Below are 27,483 nucleotides of genomic sequence, written 5' to 3'. Positions count from 1 at the left end.
CCATGCATTATTGATGTCGCTTGCCCTTCCTCTGCAGGTGTTCAGTGTGAAGCGGCTGGACGGTGGAGACTTCCCACACTGGGGCCAGCCGGCTCCTCCTTCCGGAAGCTTCCCCCCCCGGGGAGGGGGTGCTACCCCTGCTGGGTGGTCCGTGGGCGGGGGGTCGGGCAGCAGCCGGTCCTGAGCTGCTGATCTCGGACCAGGACCTGACGCTGTACGAGAAGCTGGGCGACGGCTCCTTTGGCGTGGTGAAGAGGGCAGAGTGGCGCACGCCGCTGGCAAGGTGCTTCTTTTATGACATTCATTTATTTTTACATTTATATCATTCGTTTTTTATCATTTACAATAAAATATAAATAAGTATCTGTATTTTTTTAGCCTGTATGAAAGTCCTTGCTTGTTTATATGGAGGACTTGCAATGATTAAAAATTTATAAACATTTCAATTAACTTAAAGGGGATATATTATGAGAACAACACGTTCCCTGGGATTTTGGGTGTTGTTTCGGGCTGAGCTGCCGGACTGCTTCCGAGCTCCCCGCTGGAGCTGCCGGACTGCCGCCGAAGCTCTGGCGGCAGTCCGGCAGCTCAGCTCCGGAGTACAATCCCTTTATCCTCCATGTCACGGTTCAATCTGGACTTCAGAGAACAAAAGCCAAAGTTCCTTTTCCCCCCTATTCTTCTCAACCATGACCGAGATTACCCCCACTACGAGTCTTTACTTGTTGTGGAAGTACCTGAAGCATCAGACGCAGTCTTTATGATTCATGATATCATCCGAAGCGCACATAGCTTTTGGCCATGATATTATTATATAGATACCTATATTATATAATATAATATAATATTATATTATATTATATATTATATACTATATATAGATATAGTGCTCCAGGTAACAATCACTTCTCCATGCTGTGGTTCACTCTGACAGCTCATTTGTATGCAATAGGCAGCAGCTCATTCAGCTTAAAAACATGTTTTTTTGGAACTCATTGACTATGTTTACTTTTTGGGAAAACACCATAATATTTCACCTTTAACCTGCACCTTTATTAGGTGAGTGCTGCATGCATCGCTCAACCATTGTTCTTCTTAAACTTTATTCTTTCTTTCTTTCTCTTCTATACAAAGTTTGGGACGGTACTCTTTCAATCCTTTTTCTCCTAGAGACTCAGATTAGCTTGAATCACAGGCTACCATGATTTTTTTCATTCAAAGATATTCTACATTTTTTTTGCAATGGAGGCAATGGGAAGACGGTGGAGCCGAACGCCCATTCTCTGACACTTCAACCACTTCAGACTTTGTAACTTTCAATTTTCAACCGTCAATTTTGAACTGTCAATCTTTAATTGTTAACCCTCATTCAAAAAATGAAGAAATCAACACACTTTTATATACTGTATCCAAACAGTAGATACAATCTTACACTTGTATCAACTGTATCTAAACTTTTCAGAATCAATAGTTTAATTTCATAGCCGCAGTTGGTCTTCCGTTGAGGCTAGAGCGAGTGACATGATGACGTCACGTGCCCCAGGGCTAGGGCGGGTCCCAGCTTTTGTGATCGCCATGCTTGGATATATATATCGGGCTTTCGTGTGTGGGGACCCCTGTTTATATGGCCAGAGGCTAGCTGCTTCTTGCATATCAAGGGAGGACTTTCAATAGATCGCAGTCATAAAGCTGCTCTGCTACTTGCGACACCCTGACCCAGAATCAGGTCGCATGCAAGTGGTTTAACACCCAGTCCTTCATAAACATGTGGTGTGATCATGGAGGGGGTGAAAATCATTCAGCCGCACCCCAAGCCAGTATCAAATGTCGTTCTGCGCCGGCCCCCTGAGGGGTCGGTTATCCTTGAACAATCGTATAGCCCGGGCACTATGGTATCATCACATCTAGGGGGGATTCTGACTTACTTTTTGGGAAAACACCATAATATTTCACCTTTAACCTGCACCTTTATTAGGTGAGTGCTGCATGCATCGCTCAACCATTGTTCTTCTTAAACTTATTCTTTCTTTCTTCTTCTATACAAAGTTTGGGACGGTACTCTTTCAATCCTTTTTCTCCTAGAGACTCAGATTAGCTTGAATCACAGGCTACCATGATTTTTTTTCATTCAAAGATATTCTACATATATTTTTTTGCAATGGAGGCAATGGGAAGACGGTGGAGCCGAACGCCCATTCTCTGACACTTCAACCACTTCAGACTTTGTAACTTTCAATTTTCAACCGTCAATTTTGAACTGTCAATCTTTAATTGTTAACCCTCATTCAAAAAATGAAGAAATCAACACACTTTTATATACTGTATCCAAACAGTAGATACAATCTTACACTTGTATCAACTGTATCTAAACTTTTCAGAATCAATAGTTTAATTTCATAGCCGCAGTTGGTCTTCCGTTGAGGCTAGAGCGAGTGACATGATGACGTCACGTGCCCCAGGGCTAGGGCGGGTCCCAGCTTTTGTGATCGCCATGCTTGGATTATATATCGGGCTTTCGTGTGTGGGGACCCCTGTTTATATGGCCAGAGGCTAGCTGCTTCTTGCATATCAAGGGAGGACTTTCAATAGATCGCAGTCATAAAGCTGCTCTGCTACTTGCGACACCCTGACCCAGAATCAGGTCGCATGCAAGTGGTTTAACACCCAGTCCTTCATAAACATGTGGTGTGATCATGGAGAGGGGCGAAAATCATTGAGCCGCACCCCAAGCCAGTATCAAATGTCGTTCTGCGCCGGCCCCCTGAGGGGTCGGTTATCCTTGAACAATCGTATAGCCCGGGCACTATGGTATCATCACATCTAGGGGGGATTCTGACTTAGAGGCGTTCAGTCATAAGCCCACAGATGGCAGCTTCGCCCCATTGGCTCCAAATGTCTGAACCTGCGGTTCCTCTCGTACAGAGCAGGATTACTATTGCAACTTACTAATTACTAATTGATCTTTTTCACGTCATGTTATGAAATGTCATATGAAAGAGTCCCCAAGGAGTCCAACCGTACAACTCATCTTGTAATCTTGCCTCGACTAACAAGATGTGACATCAATAACACTTTTCCTGGTTACTAAATCTTCAACCATTTCAAACTGTATAAGCTTTAACAGCTCAGCTATTCTATTTTATCTCAAATGTATTCAAATTTTATTGCTTTGGCTATTTGTTTTACTGCATTCGTTTCCTTATACTACGTGGCTTTAATAAAACATATTTTCAAGCTCACTTTGCACTACAGCACTTGCCGCATACTCTGCAGGAAATGCATTTTGTAGTTGTCATTAAGGTCCCGTGGTGACCTGGATGGATGTCTGCTCAATAGCCAATGAAAACATGTGTTGACCTATTTTTATTATATTTGGTGCTTCCACGCTGTCATTGTGTGTCCTTGTTTGTCTATGTATTGTCTCTTAAATATCCCTTTCATGTATATTGAACATCGCATTGACGTGCCCTTAACCCCCCTTTAAAGATCCCATATCATGCTTATTCAGAGTTGATAATTGCATTTGGAGGACTTGCAATACATGGAGGGGGGGGGGGGGGGGGGGGTACCCACTTAAACCCTCTGCCTTGTCTCTGGCTACAGCTGGGCGTGGCCTTGATGCCCTTAACCCCTCTGCCCTCTCTCTGGCTCCAGCTGAGCGTGGCGGTGAAGTGTCTGAAGACGGACGCGCTGACGCAGCCCGACGCACTGGACGACTTCATCTGCGAGGTCAACGCCATGCACTGCCTGGACCACCAGAACCTGGTCCGCCTGTACGGGGTGGTCCTCACACAACCCATGAAGATGGTAGGGCTCACACAATCCCACAAACACGCTCATTAACTCCTATCACCTCCCCTCACCCTCGCCCCCCTCAACGCCCCCCACCCCCTCCTCTCCCCTCATGACCTCCTCATCCTCTCACCTCCCCTCAACCCCCTCCTCTCCCCTCATGACCTCCTCATCCTCTCACCTCCCCTCACCCCCCTCCTCTCCCCTAATGACCTCCTCATCCTCTCACCTCCCCCCTCACCTCCCTCAACGCCCACCCCCTCCTCTCCCCTCATGACCTCCTCATCCTCTCACCTCCCCCCTCACCTCCCCTCAACGCCCAACCCCCTCCTCTCCCCTCATGACCTCCTCATCCTCTCACCTCCCCTCACCCTCACCTCCCCTCATAACCTCCTCTTACCTCCCCCTCAACGCCCTCCTCTCCCCTCATGATCTCCTCCCCCCTCCCCTCCCAGGTGACGGAGCTGGCCCCCCTGGGCTCCCTGCTGGAGCGTCTGCGGTGTGTGCGTTCCCAGGGCGCCGTGCTGGTCCACACCCTGTGCCAGTATGCAGTGCAGGTGACATGTGGCATGGCCTACCTGGAGCAGAGGCGCTTCATCCACCGGGACATGGCAGCCAGGTGGGGGGGACCATCTCAATCCTTCTAATCGGGGGGACCATCTCAGTCCTTCTAATTGGGGGGGGGGGGGGACCATCTCAGTCCTTCTAATGGGGGGGGGGCATCTCATTCCTTCACATGGGGGGGGGGACCATCTCAGTCCTTCACATGGGGGGGGACCATCTCAGTCCTTCACATGGGGGGGGGACCATCTCAGTCCTTCACATGGGGGGGGGGGGGGGACCATCTCAAGTGAGTTTCAAATAAGAACTTGCATATTTGGCAGTGTAAAACGCTTACTCACACACACACACACACACACACACACACACACACACACACACACACACACACACACACACACACACACACACACACACACACACACACACACACACTAGAGTGTATGTTTGCCTGTGTGTTCATGCCAACCTCAAAAAAGTTGGGTAATCAACTCCCATCATGGGTTCGAATGACAGTACTTTAGATGTAATAGCTTAAGAGATTAATGAATCAAATGAAGTGCTGTGGTGAACCTCCATGTCCCCACGCTGTTGTCTCCCTCCACCCTGACTTCCTGTCCCAGGAACATCCTGCTGGCGTCGGCCCACCTTGTGAAGATCGGGGACTTCGGTCTGATGCGGGTGCTGCCCACCGACCACGAGCATTACGTCATGCAGGAGCACCGCAAGGTGCCATTCGCCTGGTGGGTTAGAGCTATACACATGCTACTATAATGCACATACTATACTACATACCAAGAGAGCAGAGCAGCAAGGGGACATTACGCATGGAGCTTCATTAGTTAGGATAAAAGCCATAGACTCTTCTCCCTCTCTCTCTCTCTCTGTCAGAGACAGACTGTCTCTGTCTCTCTCTCTGTCTGTCTGTCTTTCTCTCTTTATAAGTCTGTGTCTCCTCGTTCACTCTCATGATCTCTGATTATTAAACACCATGGTTCAGTCACTATAGTTCATAGTTTAATAGAACCGTCCACTCCTTACTTCTATTGAGGTGGATCTGTTTTGTGGGTGATGGGTTGCTGATTGATGGAGGTGTTTATGGAAGGTGGATCTTTAGATGTGTGGATGTTGTCCAGGTGTGCCCCAGAGAGCCTGAAGACCAGGACCTTCTCCCATGCTACTGACACCTGGATGTTTGGGGTCACCCTGTGGGAGATGTTCACCCACGGACAGGAGCCCTGGCTTGGGCTCAACGGCAGCCAGGTACTGGTGCACCAGATCACACCTGTGAGTGGACAGAGTAATACTCCATCTACCAGCCGTCGGTAACCCTGGGTCTCCTGTTCCTTCAGATCCTCCACAAGGTGGACAAGGAGGGCGAGCGCCTTCCCCGGCCAGAAGACTGTCCCCCGGATATCTACCAGGTCATGAGGCGGTGCTGGGCCCAGACGCCTGAAGACAGGCCCAGCTTCCTGGCCCTCAGGGAGTTCCTGCAGGAGGTAAGGAGGCCGGAAGGAGGCTCTCTGGACCAGTTAAGGAGGGCTTCTGAGTCGAGGGGTCTCTGGACACCCTGTCAAATAGTGACCTTTTTCTGTCCAAGGTTTTTTGAATACATTTTTAAATCACAAATATAAAATTGTACAGTGCAAATATTCATCCGAAAGTCAAAGACCACAAACTCCCACCACCCCAACCCCACCCATGACAAAACAGGCATACATCACAGACACACATATCATAAGAACAGTAGAGCCTACAACACACAAAAAAATAAATAATAATAATGGTGGACCGTCATTGGTGGTTGGCTGCATAACAGCCACAGTTATGGTGTGCTTATGATAATGCCATAACAAGAGAGTAATAGAGGCCCCAAAGTGAAGGTTTGAAAGAGTTAACAGTTACAATTGAGAAGAATAGATATAGGTCCTATAAATACTAGGCCGGTGTAGAAGGAGAATATAAATCATGGGAGTGTTTGTAAGTCAGTAAAGTATTGTATAAAAGAACGCCAGGGCTTGAAAAATGTACCTGAGATATTTTTTATCTGTGGAATAGTGTGCCCTGCTGCATGACGCTTTAGCTGATGTTTTAGAAGGCGACTGGCTTTATCACCATATTCGTAGTTAGAGCCACGAGACCTCCCGTTGACAGGAGGTGAAAATCTGAAGGTCAAGGCGTTGTTTATAGAGCTCAGGACATGGGTTCAGTGCATACTGACGATCAATGTCAAGAATGAAGAAGGGTCAGATAAAAGTAAGTTCAGTCTCCATGGGGGTCGGTCCACATGGTTGGAATTCAAGTCAATATCAAGAAGCAAGGGAGCGTGATCTGAAAAGTTATTAGCAAATTCCAAATGATCAAAATTAGGGGCATATACATTCCACAAAAGAACAGACGCGTGGTTAATAGAGCCCACTCCGATTAAATATCTTTTTGTGGATCAGAATGGCAACTCCTTTGGCCCTGGAATCAAAATTAGAGTGAAAATAAAGCTGAGCCCCAGGGGGTTTTACTCCATGTTGATCCTTACAACACATTTCTCTAAGGGCTAGAACTCCAAATCTCGGATATGTCGTTCTCGGGGCCCCGGGAAATGTGTGTAAACATTTAAGTATCCCTGGCTATCTCGAAAAGGCTGGAAAAGGGGCGTGACCTCCAACAGTACAGTAAATGTAGATAAGACAGAGGTTAGTTTCTAGTCCCCATTTTTTGTGGGATGGAGGTGTACATTTGTGGCTTAAGGTGTGTAGACACAGCTGGCCTGTGGCCACGTTTTTGAAGTCTGGGGTCAAAAGGTCAAAAGGAGCCGGCACCACGCCGCTTATGAGATAACAAAAAGTTCATGTGTATTTCTCTCATAACTTTTTGTCCTTATTAAAGAGAGGCCTGATTCTCAGATATGCATGTTGGATGGCTAGGGTGTAGGTCTGGGAAGAACTTCAGGCCAAAATCTTGCAAGCGAGCCGCTGGGTGCAGGTGCAACGAGATGGAGCACTTGCTGAGTCATTTCCTGTAGGCTGGAGCCACAAGTTGAAGCGTATGCATCCTTTGAGACCCCCTTTGATAAAAGGGGGTCTCAAATGTTGACCCTCAGTCACCTATTGCATCACTTCCTTTAGGGCTTCGGCCTCCTAATTGATCATTATAGTATAATTGAATGCCCTCTTTATATATGATACCTCCACCACTGGGACGTGGCAACAATTCTCCAAATCCATATGGGGAGGGGGGGGGGATGCTTGTGGACAGAAGGGGTGCATACTCGACATAAATAGGAAGCAAACTCAGGAGAAGTAATGACATCTCACAAATATTTATTTAATCAATTGTTTCAAATAACCCTGCCTCGTTAAATCAATGAGCTTGGTGTTTTGCTTTCCAAAATAGGTTATAGTAGAAACTGCAGAAAATAAAAACATCCAAGCTGCCTTTTAAGGATACCTTGGAATATCTGCCTTTCTCTAACCATCGGACCCTAGTTTACGACAAAACAACACAATGGACGGCAGCTCCTTTGCCGCGTGTTTTTAGAGCCATGTAAGGATTAGAGGGGGCGGTCGATAGCAACCATAACGGTCAAGTGACTGGATGCAGCCCCGTTGAAAGAAATTGAATACCACCCTACACACTCAGGATATTAATGATATTTAAATTATTATGACCATGAAGCCTTTATTTGCATATGTTTACATTTCGTTCTGTGTAGCATGGAAAAAAGAGAGAAACTCCCATTCAGAATGCATTGGTTTACATTTCGTTCTTTGGAGCACGGTTATTTTAATATATTTATTTATTTTCAGTTTTTGAGGAGGTGCTTCAAAGATGCAAATGTTTCAGCAATAATCGAAATCCAATGGCAAAACCCGTTGGCTTTTTGTCGAGGGAATCCAGGGTGACGCTCACTTCCGGGTTGGCCAACATACGTCATCCCTCCACCACTCTACTGTAAAAACACATGTTCAAGTTGAATGAGAATAATATAATAATAATAATAATAATTCTGCCATAGTATTTATTTAAGGGGGGGGGATACAAGTCTTTTGGCCATTCGTAGTGTTGATCGGCAGAGAAATAATTTGTCCGCAAAGACGGTGACGTCGCTTAGCAACGGAAGACGCTGGGATAGACAAGTCACCGGACTACTACCCATGAACGGAGTGTTCCACGGCATTGAGAAGACCCGTGTAATAAAGGCCTATAATATTTCTGTTAATGGCATAGATTTCTCTTCAGATTAGGCCAATAAACCAATGGTAAAATAAAAATTAAACGCTCGATCAAAGGCCCGTCCCGAGTATAGTGGTGGGAAATATCGGCCCGACCCGGCCCGCGTCGGGCTCGGGCTCGGGCAGAGAATCTAAACACTGACTGGAACTACTTAGCAGGTGTCTGTAGGGCTATATCAGGAGTTAATGCACGCACTGCAGCCAATCAGAATCAGAGTATTCCCCCAGACCGTGGTCTAAACAATATTATTCACGAGTTATAAACAACCCCTACACATCAATATTAATGATAACCCTGTGGAAATTGCCATAAGTGAGAGATACAATTTCGGACATTGAGCACGCAGTTGTGTGACTCGTTTATTTAGTAAGAGAGAAACAGGAAATCAAAACGTACTGAAGGTAAACAAATCCCGCATGGGCTCTGACGTCATGAGACGCTCGTAATCCTTATAAAGGGACAGCGATCCCTGAACCACCAAGATAGTAAACGACATGCCTAACACAATTGAAAGAACAACACATAACAAAATACTGTAGGTGAATGTTACACTCACTACAACCCATTAAATACGGTATGATTTCCTAGATGTCATGGCAACGTCCGCTCGCTACACTGGACTTGCGATCGAGGCAATCGACGCGGACGTTCATTCACATAGCCAAAAAACAAGAGAGAATAGATGGCTAGATAAAATAAACATCAAGACATACAATTCTAAAAAGAACAGATGAAGCAGCTACCATTTTTTCCTTCGCGGTTTGCCTACAGAGCAGCGCACCTGCATTTAATATATCCGTGTATTGTCACAATTTCTCAGTAATCAACAGGTGAAAGTAGAAACGGGTGGCCAAAAGCTGTCGTATCTGTTAGTTTATCACAGACAAATTTAAGTAGAAACGGGTGGCCAAAAGCTGTTCATTTGTTAGTTTATCACAGGACAATTTTCAACAATGAATGATACTGTACGGAGCTCCATAAGGGACATTAGGGAGAACGCTCCCTGACAGAACCTTAGTTTGGAAGTCATGCTTAGTGACACGACAAATAGCCTACCTTCCAATTGAAATACAAAATTAGAAAATACGGCCTACGTGTCCCTGATCACGTTTCAATAGATTAAATAACGTAACAGGTCACGTATTTTTCGTGAGACCATACCCGCACTTCCATGAGTATACTTAAAGGAAGTATACTATCCGCACTGTCTACTACGTAAATTCTTCAGATGTGAGTGCTGTTCCAAATCGAGTACTCCGTGGTGCACTAACCGGAAATTACGATCACGTTTTGCGCCGTGGCTCCTCCCCCGCAATAAACATCCCGCTTTGAACGGTGAACTCTTTACGCCTAGCAGCTATAAAAAGCTATAAAAACTATAAAAACTACAAAATGACTCTATTAATGCAGACTAGTGGAAATGCGCCGACTTTGGCTCAGCCTGGCTCCGCCTCTTCCGCTACGTAGCTAGATGGCTGCCGTTGAGTACGGGGAGTGTCCTTCGATCCACACTTCACGATTAGCCCGTTTTGAGTTCGGCATCCGGGTCCTTGAAGTGTCCTTTCGCCGGATCTGAATTGGAACGTACTGCTGTACTCAAATTTTGGCTAGTAAGTACGGACAGTACGGGTATTGGAACACGGCACTGTACTTACGTGACACAAACCAGCACCGCAAACGTTCTCTCCCGCTTTGAGATGACGTCTTTCTTTATAGGTTCATGGGTCTGATTCGCCGATTTCCCATGCTGATATCCCCGGAGATTCTCGGGCATCTTCGACAATTTGGCTATAGATTGTCTCATTACACGCTAAATAATATAATTATAGCCTAATTATATATATAGCCTATACATATATATAGGCAATATATATAATTAGGCAATATATATATATAGATATATATATATATATATATACATATACATATAGCATTTGTGGTTTTGGCATAAACATAAACTAGGGTGCCCGTACTATCTGTGCACACCATTTCTGAAGGCCTCTCTCTCGCTCTCTCTCTCTCTGTCCCTCCCTCTCTCTCTACTTTCTCTCTCTCTCGTACCGTTTTGTGGAGCACGTTCATTGTCTGACAACACTCCCATTCAGAAAGCATTGGTTTACATTTCGTTCTGTTGTAGCACGCAAAAAGTCGGACTATCGTACTCTGGAACACGCTTCAATAGATTAACGTTCGTGCGCATGAGCACGCAATCGCGTGATACCGGGTTGAAGCCATCTATGGCTAAACTATAAGTGGGCAGAATAATAGGCTTAGTGTTCTAGCTGCCATAGGAACTAAAGAAGATACAAAATACTTGATCACGTATAGAAAGCCCAGACGTTACTTCACCCCTGATGGAAAATTACTGTCAAACCAGCTCTGTGCATCCATGGGCGAATTTAAGTGAAGCTTTCCATCACCATGGTCGATACATAGTTGGGCAGGAAAACAAAGGGAGAACTGCACATCTTTCTCCTTCTGACGTCGTCTCACATTGGTGAAAGCAGCCCTCTTCTTAGTGACGCTAACATTGAAGTCCGGGAAAAGGTAGACCTTTCAATCTTCATGAGTCAGCTGTTTCTTGTTGATAATCCCCCAGCGCCAGGCTCGCTCCTTGTCCTGATAGTAGTGGAACCGAACAATGACTCTCGGCTTTAGCCCTTCGGAGTTCGGGTTTGATGGTTTAGGGCCAATGCGATGAGCTCGGTCCAGAAGTGGTGGTGATTGGAATACACCTGGCCCCAGAGCATCAGCAAAAAATGTAGACATATATGCCACTGGATCAACTCCTGCTTCCCCCCTCAGGTATGCCAATGACTCGAAGATTGCAGCGGCGGTTCTTCCATTTTATCAGTTAGCTGCTTGTTAGCTGTGGCAAGATCTTCGACAGCTCTTTCTAGGGACACAACCCATCACTGTAAGAGGTGTTGTTGTTCTAAGTCCCTCATTCGCAGCAGCAATGGGTGTCAGAGCAGCGTCGATCGCCAGTTTAAGTGGATAAGTAATGGCAGAAGTTATATCAGACATTTCCAATAAAGTTGAGACATTTGATGAACGCTGCAGAAGAGTCATTAGAACTAGCAGACAGAGCGCTAGCATGGTCAGAGTTCTTAGTAGGAGCAGACATAGCTGCGGCAGTAGTCTTGTTCCAATGCTGCCTCTCCGATGCCATCCCAGTAAAATATAAAACTTTATAGATTATAACACGTTGGTATAACTATGTGTGAAAAAATATTTAATTTGAAAAATTTGTAGCAACACCCGGGAGATTTCTCCACCTCTGTCTTGCTCTATCACATTGTCAATCAAAAGTCAAATAGTGACCCTTTTTGGTATTATTAAATTTTTGTATATTTGTGGATTCCATTCAATTGGCACAGTAACAAGCTTCAAATTAGAAGCAATAATACACACACTCTTCAGAAAGTCCTTGAACTGGATAGAGCTCATTGGTTAGGAATAAGAGCACAGTGAGTCAGGTTGCCTTACGATGGGGGGTCTAGTACATAGCAGTGTTGCCACAGTGACCTTGAAAAGTAATCTGATTACTGATTACTAGTTACTCCTTAAAATAGTAACTTAGTAACTTTACTGATTACTTGATTTTAAAAGTAACTAAGTTAGATTATAAATTACTTTATTGGTCACATTTAGCTGCGACAACACCCCCTGCCACCTCAACAGCACGTTTCTAGCGCTCGAGCTGCTCGGACCTCCCCGTGGGTTTAGTTCTCTGGCGATAACGTAGAGGCTCCCACACGCTCTCCTGCTGCCGTCACTCCAGCGCAACACACACACACACACGCAGCACCGCGCGACTAATTCCGCCGCTAATAACGTCTTTTTAGACTTTTGCTTCACACGCACACACACTCTAACACAAACAGGCACAGACAGACCGACCGATACACACACACCACTCCATTGCTCTCAACGCCAATCGGTGATCGGTAAAAAAATAGTAACGCACAGTGACTTTGATGAGTAACTTTAATCTGATTACTGGTTTGGTAATAGTAACGCGTTAGATTACTCGTTACTGAAAAAAGTGGTCCGAGGCCAGTAACGCGTTACTAAGTAACGCATTACCGGCATCACTGGTTCATAGTAGGAGTTAATGCATTACATTATATATATAGATACTCTTATAATATTAGCTTCACATAATTTTTCTTGCATAGTGGTGGTTAAACTTGTAGAAACAGTCTTTAACATCTACATCCCCTTCAATAAAGCCAGCATCCACTATCCGAGGGCCAACCTTCTTCTCACAAACAGACTTATGGCACCACCTAGAGGACAAGATTAAGACATTATCACAGAAATGATCAAATATCACAAATTAATTTCTTTTGAGCGTTTCCCGAAACTCCTCTTAACATGAACGAGCGTTTACTGCACTCATGATGTTGAAGCCATTGCACTGATTTGTGGTTTATCTATGTCATATTTTTCATATTCACGTGAGTAACTTATAATGAAATACTATTTATCATGTTGACGTGAAATGATTATGATGATGATGATGATGATGATGATGATGATGACGATGATGATGCATTGATGATGTCAGGGGGTGGTAACTCTATATGTAGACGTCACCTGAGCACAGGTGTTTTTGGCTAAAGAGCGGAAGGGCAAACGATTTTCAACCGCATTACGAGATGAGGCGAGTTTTCTGTTTAAGATTAGTTTAATTTATATTGCTGTTACGGTTACGTAATAAAGATTGCATTGTGACGCTACGAAAGGATGAATGCACGTTGATTTACTGACCGCTCCGACACATGACGTAGGATTGTAACTGTCCACTGACATGGTGCTGAAACGGGCTATGTAGGAGGGGGAGACGCAGGAATGTCGCAGGAAAATGGGGTTTAAAAGGGTTAAAATATCTCCCCATCAAGGCCATCAGCAGAGTAGCCTATGAAAAGAATAGACTGCAATAATATGAATGCTAAAGATATTAAAACACAATTGATTAGGCCTAGGCCGACTATATCAGTCCTAATCCTGAGCGCACTGTGCATACATTTTTTACGGCACTTCCCCCCCTGAAATAATTCCATGTTACAAAAATCTAAAAATAGCTTGTTCGACAACTACATTTATCTAATGTGCTGATTTCTGAAACATACTTTGTGCAGCAAAGGGAGCCGACTTTATCTGATTCCGCACAAGGTTGCATTGATTGGCGCGCACTCTCTAGTCTAGAATATTTGTAGACATTAAAAATGCAACGTTCCATTCATTCATTATCATTCAAACGCAGAGGCTAGTCATTGACACACGGCTATTGCTGACCCGATTAGGAAAGCTTGGTCTAGATCCTGCCCATATTGTCGGGCAGGATGAAGTAGGCTATAGGTCTTTTTACACTGCCGAGCGGGTTTCAGTCACAGCTTGGCATGCCCGGCGATTTCACCTTCTTATCTCAAGTTTCCTGTGTAATACCGAAGGGGTCAAATCCCCCGTTCGTCACGGCGCGGGCTTTCTTGTTTCACTAGGGAAGGCGGGGCTGCGCACGGAGTCTCTGACCTCTATAGAATAATTTGCATTATTGCATACTCCCGAATGTTTTATTATTTTTATGAATGAAGACACCCGCATGCAATAATGAGTTCACGTCTGAGTGTAGACTACAAACGTGATTAACTATGGTCAGGGATGTTCGTTACTGTCAAGACAGGGTCCAATAAATAGTGAACTTCATCACAGCCTCACCAAAGCCCCTACAGTGCTTAATGCAAACAATCGCAACAAGAAACATCTGCAGAAATTCTCAGTCAACCGCTGGTCTCAGCATGATGCATGTGACATGTCTACTAGAGCCCGACCGATATAGAATTTTTAAGGCCGATACCGATACGAATATTTTGTGATTTAAAAATCCGATATGCCGATATATCGGCCGATATCTATATATAACGATGCTTTCGGGAAACAGTGTGAAAACTGTACGATGCTCGTACGACGCACTCCACGGTCCACTTAGGCTAATTTTCGGGCCCTGATCTCTGATTGTGTGTGTGTGTGTGTGTGTGTGTGTGTGTGTGTGTGTGTGTGTGTGTGTGTGTGTATGTCTGTGTGTGTGTGTGTGTGTGTGTGTGTGTGTGTGTGTGGGGGTTTTTTTTTCCAGAGCATGCCAACAGACATGTCCGCCCTCCATGACTTTGAAGAGCAGGACAAGCTGCTGATTCAAATCGATGATGTCATCACCGTCATCGAAGGCAGGTGGGTGAAATCATTGACAACTCAGTGACGGCATGCAGAAGGACTGCATCACGTCATCAGTCGGAGTTTGGTCTTTTTGTAATTTCTCATTATAAATGCAGTATATAACGCCCTATATATATATATATCATGCCACTGGAGCAAAGAGCACAAAGGATTCCATATTACTGAGCTGAGATGTTCTGAGTTCCATCCCCAGTGTCTGCAAACAATCCTTTCAAAATGAGCAAAATAATATAATTTTTTTGAAAAATGTCTGCACTAATAAGCAGCTGTTTCCCCCTGTCTGTCTGTCTGTCTGTCTGTCGGGCTCCCCCCAGGGCGGAGAACTTCTGGTGGCGGGGACAGAACCAGAGGACCCTGAAGCTGGGCCTGTTCCCGAGGCACGTGGTGACGGCGGTGTCCGGCCTGTCGGCCCGGTACATCAGCCGCCCGCTGAAGAACAGCTTCATCCACACGGGCCACGGCGACCACGACCCCCGTCGCGGCTGGGGCTTCCCCGACCGCATCGACGAGTAAGGCCCCACACAAACTGCCTTAGAGCCACGCATTGGCCCAGACGACCACAAGTCCTCTGCTTGTTCATGGAGGGCTCCACTAGAGGGCCGCCATAGAACTCTCAGCATGTTGAAGCTCTGGATGTAGACCAGTGAACCCTCAGCATGTTGAAGCTCTGGATGTAGACCAGTGAACCCTCAGCATGTTGAAGCTCTGGATGTAGACCAGTGAATCCTCAGGGTGTTGACCTCTGGATGGAGGATGTAAAGCAGAGGTACTGATGGGCCGGCCACGGTCCGGGGGCAGGACCAGACGTCACTGTGTCCGGACCCGCCCCTTTAACGGAGAAATGATTGAGAAGTATTACATTTTGATGGAACGCTTCTAGTTTTACGGGAGGAGCTTTTCTAGCCATTACGGCCCTGGTTTTGCTACCCAGGAGACTCGGAGACAAATTGTATGCGTTGTAAATCATCTTGCGTGATGCTACGCCAATCAAATCCGTGCATTCCAATAAGCATTTTTGCGTGAGTCACTGAGTGAGATACCGAATCATACCGGGGAGAGACTGTCATAAAAAGGTTATTTAACAGTATGGACAGACCCTCCCATGTTCATGCAGTTCAAAAGCAGCATGGCTTATATGCTCTGAGACGGTGGCGATCGTACACGTTGGGCTGGTTAGCTCCACATGCTCGGACCCCCATGCAGCACACAGGGAATTCAGTTGAGGTTGTGTGCGTGTGAAAAAAAATGGAGAGCATGTACTGGCACACAGTCACCCATAGATGGTGTAAGCACATCATTTTAAAATGTACAACCATGGCTGGGCATATAAGAGATGGTTTATTTATTATAATGGGCCTATTGTCTTTTTTGAGACATACTGTTCCCCTCTCTCTCTCTCTCTCTCTCTCTCTCTCTGTCTCTGTCTCTGTCTCTGTCTCTTTCTCTGTCTCTGTCTCTCTCTCTGTCTCTTTCTGTCTGTCTCTGTCTCTCTTTTTCTCTCTCTCTCCCTCTCCATCTCTCTGGTGGTTAAATTCTTCCTCTCTGTCTCTCAGCTTGTATCTTGGTAACCCCATGGATCCTCCTGATACTATAGGGGTTAATGTTTTCCTCTCTGTCTCTCAGTTTGTATCTTGGTAACCCCATGGATCCTCCTGATACTCTAGGGGTTAATGTTTTCCTCTCTGTCTCTCAGTTTGTATCTTGGTAACCCCATGGATCCTCCTGATACTCTTCTGGGTGTAGAGTTGCCCTCTCCCCGGCCCGCCCAGCTCCCCGGTCGGGCTAAAAGTGAGTAGCAGTCTCCCCACTTCTGTTCACAGCTTACTGGGTATTGAAGATGGTTAATGGTAAAGACGGTTAATTGTACGCAACAAGGTCGAACACAGGCTCACTGTGTGGTCAAAGAAAGAGTAACAAGATGTAGAACAGTGATGAAGTTTCTTCTCAAGTTTAAACCCCTCTCCATAAACATGGGCTTAATCCTTCATGACCACAGGAAGACCATTGCTTGCTGTCTTTTGTTTTGTTTGTTGTGTTTTGCTTTGTTGCAATATCTTACTTTTCTGTGTTGGACTAATGCGATGTCCTTCTTTTCCCTTTTGCCTCTCTCCCTCTCGTTCTCGCTCTCGCCCTTTTGCTCTGTTTTTCTGTCTGTCCTTCTGTCTGTCTCTCTTTCTCTCTCTGTCTCTCTGTCTCTCTCTCTCTCTCTCTCTCTCTCTCGCTCCCTCTCTCTTGTTCTCCGTGTGCATTCTATTCACTGCTGCTGCTGTCTTGTTCCTCTCTGCCTGGGGCGGGGTGCGCTTGTTTTGCGCAGCGGACCCCCCGCCGCGGCCTCCCCAGCCCACAGGGTTTCCAAGCAGTAAGTGTGGCCTCCCCTGCTCTCTCCCATCACCCCTGCCCTTTCTGTGTATATCTCCCTCCCTCTCTGTATCTCCCTCTTCGCCAGCTTCACAGTGCTCATACATCTTGGTTAAACTTGTTGTTCCAGGTTGTCCCCAGATTAGTTTTGTGTCTCAACAATGTTTGTGTCCTCACTGTGTTGGTTGTAGTGTGTGTGTATTCATGTGTTATGTATGGGATGTATGGCTGCTAGAGGCAGGGTATTATGTATGAATTATGTATCAAACCTCTTTCTCCAGAGCCGTGCTACGACTCCGTCCCCGAGGATGAGGATGCACCGCTGGGACGCACAGGGCGACTGTTGCTACGGAAACCGGCTTCCATCATGGGGCTCAAGCTCAAGCCGGCCGCCTGGGTCTTGGCCACCAGGCACACGTCGGGGGGGCGGGGCTCTGGCCCGGGCCACGCCCCTCACAGCGAGGTGTCGCTCATTGACTTCGGGGAGGAGTTCTCTTCACCTTCCCCTGTCACGGAGATCCCCGTCCCCTCATTGGCCAAGCTGGCGTTGGACGTGGACCACCTGCTGGACCAGACCCCCCCCCAGGGCCCTTCCGGGCCCTTGCTGCGGCTCCTCCACCCCACGCCGTTGGTGGACTGGAACGCCCGACCGCTACCCCCGCCCCCTGAGTACGACCGCGTGGCGCAGGACGAGGACATTGAGGTAGGGATCTGATCAGATCTATTACAGCGTTATTAAATCATGAATTCATAGCCTTTACACACCAAAATACAAACTCTTTGTGCTTTATATTTTGTTAAAAACACTAAAACACTGAGAATACAATTATGAAACAACAAAATGCAATTTGTGCAATAAAATGTATTTAAAATGTGTATGTGTATATCTGTATTAAAAATAGGAAATACTGGAAATAACCAAAGAATACAAACAGAATGATGAACTTCAATAATGCATAAAGATTATAATAAATAGACCATAACCTTGTAAAAGCAATAGTAATGTTACGTTTGCTAAGCAATGTGAGCAAAAGCCAGCTAGGCATTCCTCGATGTTAGTTGTTGGTGTAGTGAGGGGCAGAGAGTTGGCAGAGCCTGATGAAGTCCGCCAGGGTTCATATCAATCATATCCTTTAGCGCCAGAGAACGCTCTCATCTCGAAGGAAATGCTAACGTCGCATGGGCAGACTATGAGAGACGAGTCCGTGTGACATCATGCTCTCCTGGTTTCCCCAGGTGAGCTCCTTCACCAGCGTGGAGCAGCAGTATGCAGAGCCCCCGAGGGACGGCACTCCTCCCCGTGGGTTGGTGGAGGGGGAGACCCTCTGCCCCCCGGGCCAGAGACCCACCCTGGACAACAGCCTATTCACTCCCTGCGTCAATGCCCTGCCCCTCCCCCCGCCACCTGCCCCTTCCTCCTCCTCCGTGGCGGCGTCCCTCTTCCAGGAGCTCCAGAAGGAGGTTATGAGGAGGCTCAGCGCCCCCCCCCCGGGAGCAGGGGGAGGAGCCTCTCCCTCCCGGACGCCGCTGGCTTCGTCTCAGGAGCCGGTCGAGACGCACAAGGTGGTGCCGTCGTTCACCGAGGACAGACCCCAGATACCGCCCCGCGTCCCCATCCCCCCGCGGCCGCTGAAGAGGGGCGACTACACGCCCTTCCGCTGGTCGGCTGACCACTCCCTGTCGCCGCCCCCCCACCACCGCCTCAGTGGAGGACCTCTCAGGCCCGGAGACCAGGGGCATACCGCCTCAGATCCCCCCAAGGGATCCTCTGTCACCGCCCGGCTCCAGGACCCCAAGCCCCATGGGCCTGGGGCTGGGCTCCCCCCACCAAAGAGCCTTCTCAACCAGCCCCGGCACCCAGTCGGCTCCCATCGCCTCCCCCTGCTCCTACCTCACAAGCTCCCTAGGGAAACTCATGCCAACTACACACAGCTTCGCCTCAGACCCCAAGTATACCGCGCCCAAGGTGATCCATGCCCAGCCGTACCCCAAGGACCTGGCCAGTAAGGGTCCCTGCATCCTCCCCATCGTCCGCGACGGCCTCAAGGTCAGCAGCACCCATTACTACCTCCTGCCCGACCGGCCTCCGTACCTCGACCGCTACGACCGCTTCTTCCGGGAGGCCGAGAGTCTGTCCACCCACACCCCCCCTGGCGGTGGGGGTGCGGAGGACAGGCAGACGCGTCAGGCGAACACGGCCACCGTCAGACCCATGGTGGTCAGCAGCCAGACCCTCGTCCAGGGTCTGGGCCAGGGCCAAGGTCTGGGCCAGAGCCAGACCCTCGTCCAGGGTCTGGGCCAGGGCCAAGGTCTGGGCCAGGGTCAGGGCCTTGGCCAGGGTCTGGGCCAGGGCCAAGGTCTGGGCCTGGGCCAGGATCTGGGCCAGGGTCTGGGTCAGGGCCTTGGCCAGGGTCTGGGCCAGGGTCAGGGTCAGGGCCAGGGTCAGGGTCAGGGCCAGCTTGGTGACCTCAAGGCTAACCCCTCCTCCAACAACAACAGCAGCCTGGGCGGGGTCCGGGGTCCGGGGCTGAGGACCTCGTTGAGTCTGCCCAGGGTCTGTTCAGAAGGTTCTGAAGCCCCGGGAGCTCCCGAGGCTGAGACGAGCAGGGCTGAGACGGTCCACATGGTAAGTTCAGCTGCTTCAGGTTTGACGTCATTCTTTCCGAGTTTCCCCTGCTTCTGATATTATGTATTGATTGAAACCGAGGTAATGGCAGAAACATTTACCATTCATCGTTGTTATGGATGATATGTTTGACTGTGAATGTGTTGACCATCTCTTTGTGCTGCACCTTGTGGTGCTTCACTCTATCAGTCTTCAAGACATCCACTTGGATCGATGTGAGCGAGGGGAGAGGACAGAGAATCAGAAAGTATAACATTACAGTACAGAGGTGGCTAGAAACCACAGACATCCATCTCCCATTGGAAATCGCGTCTCAGTGTGGCTACCGCCACTGAGACAATGAGCGGCGTTCAATAATGCACTGGATTCCATATTTATAGTTTGCTGTTTGTATGGATGGTGTTTGACAGTTTGCTAGTGAGTATTGAATCAAATGGTAATGGAACAGTAGAGGGCAGCAGTGGGCCGTGTGTGTGTGTGTGTGTGTGTGTGTGTGTGTGTGTGTGTGTGTGTGTGTGTGTGTGTGTGTGTGTGTGTGTGTGTGTGTGTGTGTGTGTGTGTGTGTGTGTGTGTGTGTGTGTGTGTGCGTGTGTGTGTGTGCGTGTGTGCACTTTCACGGTCGTGCAAATAAACATTAATTGTGTTGAAGGAGAAATTCTGAGAGAGTGTGTGTGTGTGCAGGTTGCCTTTTGACTCTCTGGCACATTGACGCATACACAAATTGATGTGTTTTGTAAATGAATTGATTGCCTTTTCCGGTTAATTGAATTCTATACGAACGGGTAAATCACGATTTAAATTGAAAGTTTGTTTACGGGAATAGAAAAAGCTGTGCTCATTAAATAGACCACTGCCATATGGAGAGAACAGTTGAGGAAGGTAAGGTGCTGCAAAGCGTGTCAGAAATACAAAGATATGAACAATGCAATGCCAGGAATCTATAATTCATTGAAAGGGTCGCTTTTCTACTACTGTACGAGCTTGCGGTGGTTATTGGAAAGAATGTGATGTAATGCATGCGCTTTTCAGATTCAATAAAAAAAATGCAAGTGTATTGTAAGAAAACATATTAATGCCCATGGTAGAGTAACAACAACAAAATAACACTCTCCATCTTTGATGGACCTCCACACTTCTGTTGTTCTAATGGCTGATGATCAAAATGAGTTGAATCAAATGACGCCATAAATGTAATACTACCACAGCCCATGTTCAAACAGAATGAACTGTGAATCAACAACATATTGGGAAAAAATCTTAAATTGCAATACTTACAGTTTGGATTTCTCGGAAACACGACCATCGAGTTAGAGGCCGACCTATCCCATTACACCTTTGGTGGACTCCACTCCCACGCCCGCTGACGTGTCTACAGGGGTGCTGGTGAGATGGCTGGTAATGGTTGATCTAGATCCCATCTCCTGGCAGAGTAGGGGCCCTTTCAGTTCAGCCCCAGCCTGAGGCTCCTCTCCTGGAGGACACGTTCAGAGAGGCCTGTGGATTTAATGCCCCCCTATCCACACCCCTTCAGAGAGGACTGTGGAAGAAATACCCCCCTATCCACACCCCTTCAGAGAGGACTGTGGATGAAATACCCCCCTATCCTGGCTCGGTTCACACTAGACTAGACAGGATCTGATGAGCTGCTGTGATAATGGTCAGGTGCTGGACACCACCGTAAACATCCAGTTTAATTGTAGCGCTGTGGTCCAATAACAGAGGGAGATGGTACTGTCCGATTAAAGAATGGCAGCTCTACTAATGTCCCTTCAAATGTACCCAATGCCCTGCTACAGAAACTCATGCTTTGTGGGTGGGTGTGTTTGTGTGCATGTGTTTGTGTGTGTGTGTATGTGTGTGTGTGTGTGTGTGTGTGTGTGTGTGTGTGTGTGTGTGTGTGTGTGTGTGTGTGTGTGTGTGTGTGTGTGTGTGATGGTTAGTGTGAGCGTGTGGAAGTGTATTTGTGTGGATTTTTTTCAGCACTTGGTCTTTTATTCTCCCACAAAATTGTTTCCTAACAAAAGCCTCAACAGAGGACGTAAGACTAAATCAACCGGAATGTTTGTTGACTCAGCAGGGATCGTATAAAGGAGAAAAGGGAGATTGATAGTTGAAAGCATTATAAGATGCCTGAGAGGCTTACTACATTATATTCCACTTTGAGTTGTCACATTTTGTGATGAATAAAGATATTTTCACCATAAATGCTTAGAGAAAAGGCACAAAGTGCAGCGTAAAACTTGTTTGCAAATAGTGTTTGACGCACAAAAACCTATGCCACTGTGTGTTTGTTTGTGCGTGTAGGTTTGCATGTTTATGTGTTTGTGTCTGTGTGTCTGCATGTGTGTATATGTAGATGGGTAGGTGTGCATGTGCATTTCTGTGGATACGTGTGCGTGTGTCTGTGTGGGTGTGTGAGGTTGCGTGTGTAAATCTGACATAAAAAAAAATCTGACATTGACAACACCAGATCAGCATAGGATTCTGGGTTTTGCTGATAACCATGGCAACCTGCTTTGTGTTTCGCAGGTGCAGCAGGCTGTGCACGGAGTGACCGTGGAGGAATGCCAGACGGCCCTCCAGAACCAAGGCTGGAGCGTTCTCCAAGCCGTGCACTATCTCAAGGTACCACAGCTGAGCTACACTGAGGAGGGCACCGGCATCCCGCACCAGGGGCTACGCCCTATTGTGGGCGTAGCATCAGGGGGTAGGATTAGGAGCTATGCCAACAACAGGGCTTTGTCTCGGGATTTTGTGAAATGCAGAAATAAAAAGTACAATTTCGTGATGCAAAATGCATGTGAGCGAAATGCTATACAAACATAGAAGTATACAAGTATTCTTAATTTGCAGTGTGCAAACGGTGAGGACAGAGGAAGGAATTCTACTCTGAAGAATATACACAGAATAGATATATTTATATTTAATTTGAATTCTTCTCACATCTACTGAAATGTAGTCCATTGGGATTCCATTCTAAGGACACATTTTTACCTACTCAAACTAACGCTATCAGCACACTATGAAATTATCATTACAGGTTAAGATTAGGGCGTTAATATGTGGAAGCATGTTCCTGATTGGGACTGTGATAGTTTAACTCCATCACAGCCCCCAGGAAGTGTGTGCTCACGCATGTAGCTATGAGGTCTTTCTAGAGATAAAAATAAAATTAGTAACAAAATGCAACCGTTGAGAACTTCTCTGAGATGAGTAAATGTGATGTGACTTTGTGGTTGCCGTGGGCGACATCTGTTAATGCTCGAGCCAAGCACATTTCTCAAACCCTGCTTCAGTATTATGACGGTGAGAGCCTCAGGGCCTCAGCCCTACCATACAGTACGCATAGAAAGAACCTTGAAATAGGGACCAGGGTGAGAGATATCCTTATCTCTTATTTTAAAAAAAAAACGTTCATTTTTGAATAAATAAGGACATCTCAACATGACATTAATACCAAATTGAACCGAAATTCCCATGATTTGGGAGTTTCAATGGAATACAGATTGAATACCCAGCGGCCCCTCAACACCCGATAGCTCCAGTGAACCTACTGAGACGTGTGTTTAAACGTCTCTGCTATGACATCAGACCTGCTGGAGAAGCCTCCGTGTTGAGGACACAAAGAAACGCTGGGTGGATCCTGGCTGAAGGCCAGCGCCTGGAGACCCAGTCTGCTGCTGAACATCCAGCCCCTAAATCATAGAGGCTCAGTGAGGCTGACAGTGGAGCTGACAGTAGAGCTGACAGTGAGGCTGACAGTGAGGCTGACAGTGAGGCTGACAGTAGAGCTGACAGTGAGGCTGACAGTGAGGCTGACAGTGGAGCTGACAGTAGAGCTGACAGTAGAGCTGACAGTGGAGCTGACAGTGGAGCTGACATTGAGGCTGACAGTGGAGCTGACAGTAGAGCTGAAAGTGAGGCTGACAGTAGAGCTTACAGTGAGGCTGACAGTAGTGCTGACAGTGAGGCTAACAGTAGAGCTGACAGTAGAGCTGAAAGTGAGGCTGACAGTAGAGCTTACAGTGAGGCTGACAGTAGAGCTGACAGTAGAGCTGACAGTGAGGCTGACAGTAGAGCTGACAGTGAGGCTGACAGTAGAGCTGAAAGTGAGGCTGACAGTAGAGCTGAAAGTGAGGCTGACAGTAGAGCTGACAATGAGGCTGACAATTCCAGTCTATTTACAAACAGTACGTGCTCTACAAAGTGCCTGATGAAATGGAGTCAAGTCACACAATCGTGTAAAAACACAGTTCATTAATTTTGCTGTACTTCATAGTTTTTCCCCTGCTGTACATCACTAGCCAGCTGTGTCTCCGTGTGAGGCAGGCTGTCTTCAGTCCCTCTCCTCCCCCTCCTCCTCATCCTCACTGCGAGAGAGAGAGAGAGAGAGAGAGAGAGAGAGAGAGAGAGAGAGAGAGAGAGAGAGAGAGAGAGAGAGAGAGAGAGCAAATGGGCGAGAACGAGAGAGAGCAAAAGGGCGAGAACGAGAGAGAGAGAGGTTTCTCCATCATTGCCCCTCCCTAGAAACATCATCTGTATGTAGAGCCCGAAGACTCTTCATAACCTTATAGTCTCAGGTCAAACATTGAACCCCCCTTTTCCGAGGGCTATCTCTCAACGCACTGGGTCAATTAAAATGGATCAACTCTCTTTCCAATAGAGATGAGCTATGTGCTTCTCAATCTCCCTCTCTTTGATTTCTCACATTTTGAGCCTTCTTTTCTTTTCTCTTCTCTGTTCCTCTGTCCTCTTCTCTCTTTCTCACCCTCAGAGTCGGGAGGTTTGTCCGTGCCCTTCAAAGGGCCTGTGAAAACCTTATAGGCTGTGATTAAGGAAATTTGTATATATATAATATGGAAAGGAATGTGGTTTCACTCTCCTCTGTGACTCTTCATCTGAAGAGTAATCTCTCCTCTCCTCCCCCACCTCTCTCCCGCCTACCCTGCTCTCCTCTTTCCTTCCCTCCCTCCACCCCCCTCCAACCCTATTCCTCCCCTGCAGGTGGAGCAGTTGTTCTGCCTGGGTGTGGGGACCAGGGCAGAGTGCCTGAAGCTGCTGGAGGTCTGTGAGTGGAACCTGGAGCTGGCCAGCACCCAGCTGCTGGACAGCTGGGGCTCCACCAGCAGACAGAGGTACTAGGCCTGGGCTAACGGACAGGTTACTAAAGGTTATCTAATAACAAAGGTATTTCAGTTAAATTAAGTTAATTTACATTATTTTTGTTACTTGGACTAGACTATTTACCTGACCCATGGTTTGCTAATCTAGAATTTCTAATCTTTTCATAATCTTGAAGCAGTTTCCTATTATCAAGGCCTCTGGATGAGTTCACAGTGTTCAATAATTTAAGATAAATCTTAGTTCTCCTTCGTCCTGCCTAATTTCTCTTTCCTGATGATAAACCATGTCAGTATGAATGGCATAGCAGGACCGATAGAATCCTAAATTAATTGGTAACACTTTGCAATAAGTGTATATTAATTAACCCTTAATTCATATTAGGTAATGAAGTTGTAGGCCCTACTATATAGCAATAGCATAGGGTTAAAGGTTAGGAGTGGTGGGTTAGGATTGTATACTATATTGTAATTCACTACTTAGTTAGGGTCAACCTAAACCATAATAACCATAATACAATAATGAATAACTTAGTTAACATGAACACCATAACATAGTTTAAATAAACAACTTGCGTGAACATGAACAACATCGGTAAATTATGAGAGACGTTCATTTAACTCTTAATTAACGAAGTTAATGCTTATGACTGCGTTATCTAATGTGATTTCTGCTTTAATGTAACATTTTACTCCAAAAATGTTTTCTCAAATAATTTCCTTTAGAAACACTTTAAAGAGTAAAACAGTAAATGAGTTGAGTCCAATGTGTGCTTTTCTTGTCAATTTGCAGGCGGTGATGGATATCTGCTCACTTCCGCTCCTCTAGTAGGATATCAGCTTGTTGCCGTGGACACAGGGTCGGTCTGTGGGCTCCTCCCATGTTTGACCCCGGGTTTGAAGCCTTATCATGGGGGAGGAATGGACAGAAATTGAGAATCGCCTCAGCCCAATTCAATTTACTCTGCACAAAATGATGAGGACACCTGATAAATAAAAACGCTAGCAGAAAGGAAACATCCACAACTGAAAGACAGATATAAATCATATTGATGTCTATTCTCGCCCTAGTAATGACCTTTGAGCTGCACTAAGAGGTTTAATATATATATATATATATATATATATATATATATATATATATATAGTGGTATCCCGGTCCTCGGTTGGACCGGGTTCCACGGACAAAACTCGCTTGACCTTCGGGTTTTAGCCATTTCAGGCATTTATTTAACAATCAACTTAACAATCAAACCATAAAGGAGATGCGGTCTCTCGGGCCTCCGTGGGCCTCTAGGCTCTCACTGCCACGAGCACTTCCTTCCTGCTCCCGTGCCCGTGCTGTGCTGTGCTGTGCCTCCTTTTAAAAGGGCTCCCGTGCTTTCGGCCAGGTGTCCCCCAATCACCCTGATTGGGGTGCCGAAAGGGCTGCTCTCCATCGCCGGCTGGTGGGTGGGGGTGGTACACCCCGTCCTCCACGGTACCCCGGGCCCGTCCAGGCCGAGGACCACGTGGCGGGATGCCACACTCCTCCACCCTTTGTCCAAGCCCCAGGTAGCCGAGGGACCCGCCCAGGATGGTGTCTCGCCGGGGCCGGGTGTCTCCTGCGGCGACGGCTGCGTCCCTCGCGTCGGCCGCGTCGTCTCCGGCCGCGTCGTCTCCGGCCGCCTCGTCTCCGGCCGCCTCGTCTCCGGCCGCCTCGTCTCCGGCCGCCTCGTCTCCGGCCGCCTCGTCTCCCGCCGCCTCGTCTCCCGCCGCTTCGTCTCCCGCTGCGCCGGCGGCGGCTGCCTCTCCTGCCGCGGCGGCGACCGCATTTCTCCTGCCCCGGGACTCTAGTGCCGGGTCCCAAAGCCGACGGAATATCGGGCAATCCCTCCCAATTAGGAACGGCACCGGGAGGGGTGGCACGACCCCTGCCCTAGCCGTGAACACCCCCTGTGGTGTCCGGACGACCACGTGGCAGGTCTCGTAAGTTTGTGTGTCCCCGTGTACGCATGTCACCTCCATTGGTGACCCTTCCCTTCCCCCCGCCAGGTCGGGCCGGAGGAGGGTGACCATGCTGCCAGTGTCTACTATGGCCTGCGTCTGTTTGGACATGACTCTCGCAGGTACGGTTGGGCACCCTGACGCTTCCTTGGCCCAACATGTCGCCAGCATGCAGGGCCGGCCCGTCCCCACGTCCGCGTAGGCCGACGGCACTGTCACGGGACATGACAGTGCCGGGACGTGACAGCCCACAATAATCTTTCCCACAGTTAGTTCCACTCTCTGTTGTTTTGTGTTGTGTTCCTTCTTCAAAAGGCCGCCTTTTTGTTTCCTTCAGTAAAGCATCATCGAACAGTACAGTACTGTGCAGAAGGTTCCTTCCTGTATTCTTTTTTTTGCCTCAGAGTCGACACTGACTCCTATACGCAGAGTCCTTCAGAGGAAAAAGCCCCCAGGCAGCTAACTTGTTTATTTCTGCGATTCTGCACCCTAATGCACAGGCCTGATGGATATTAAGCCCCCTTTAAAGCATGACATTGCTGTTTGTCTGCCGTCTTAGCGGAGGAGATG

General features: G+C 47.3%; 1 protein-coding gene across 1 annotated transcript in view; it reads left to right on the top strand.

Moving 5' to 3' along the window:
- Positions 1–24,949, top strand: part of LOC130387955 (activated CDC42 kinase 1-like) — a 49,265-nt gene extending 24,316 nt beyond the window's left edge. The window contains 17 exon segments of the mRNA XM_056597247.1: positions 38–89; positions 92–187; positions 190–283; positions 3,660–3,807; positions 4,248–4,411; positions 4,977–5,096; positions 5,490–5,616; positions 5,706–5,852; positions 14,723–14,817; positions 15,138–15,332; positions 16,517–16,611; positions 17,138–17,182; positions 17,463–17,884; positions 18,418–18,848; positions 18,892–19,807; positions 22,337–22,432; positions 24,812–24,949. Coding sequence (XP_056453222.1) covers positions 38–89; positions 92–187; positions 190–283; positions 3,660–3,807; positions 4,248–4,411; positions 4,977–5,096; positions 5,490–5,616; positions 5,706–5,852; positions 14,723–14,817; positions 15,138–15,332; positions 16,517–16,611; positions 17,138–17,182; positions 17,463–17,884; positions 18,418–18,848; positions 18,892–19,807; positions 22,337–22,432; positions 24,812–24,949 — 3,381 coding nt within the window.
- The last annotated feature ends 2,534 nt before the right edge of the window (positions 24,950–27,483 follow it).

This window comes from Gadus chalcogrammus, chromosome 8 (genome assembly GCF_026213295.1).
Source record: "Gadus chalcogrammus isolate NIFS_2021 chromosome 8, NIFS_Gcha_1.0, whole genome shotgun sequence".
Lineage (NCBI taxonomy): Eukaryota > Metazoa > Chordata > Actinopteri > Gadiformes > Gadidae > Gadus > Gadus chalcogrammus.
Note: the sequence above shows the minus strand (reverse complement) of the source record. Positions and strands in the feature narration are given on the sequence as shown.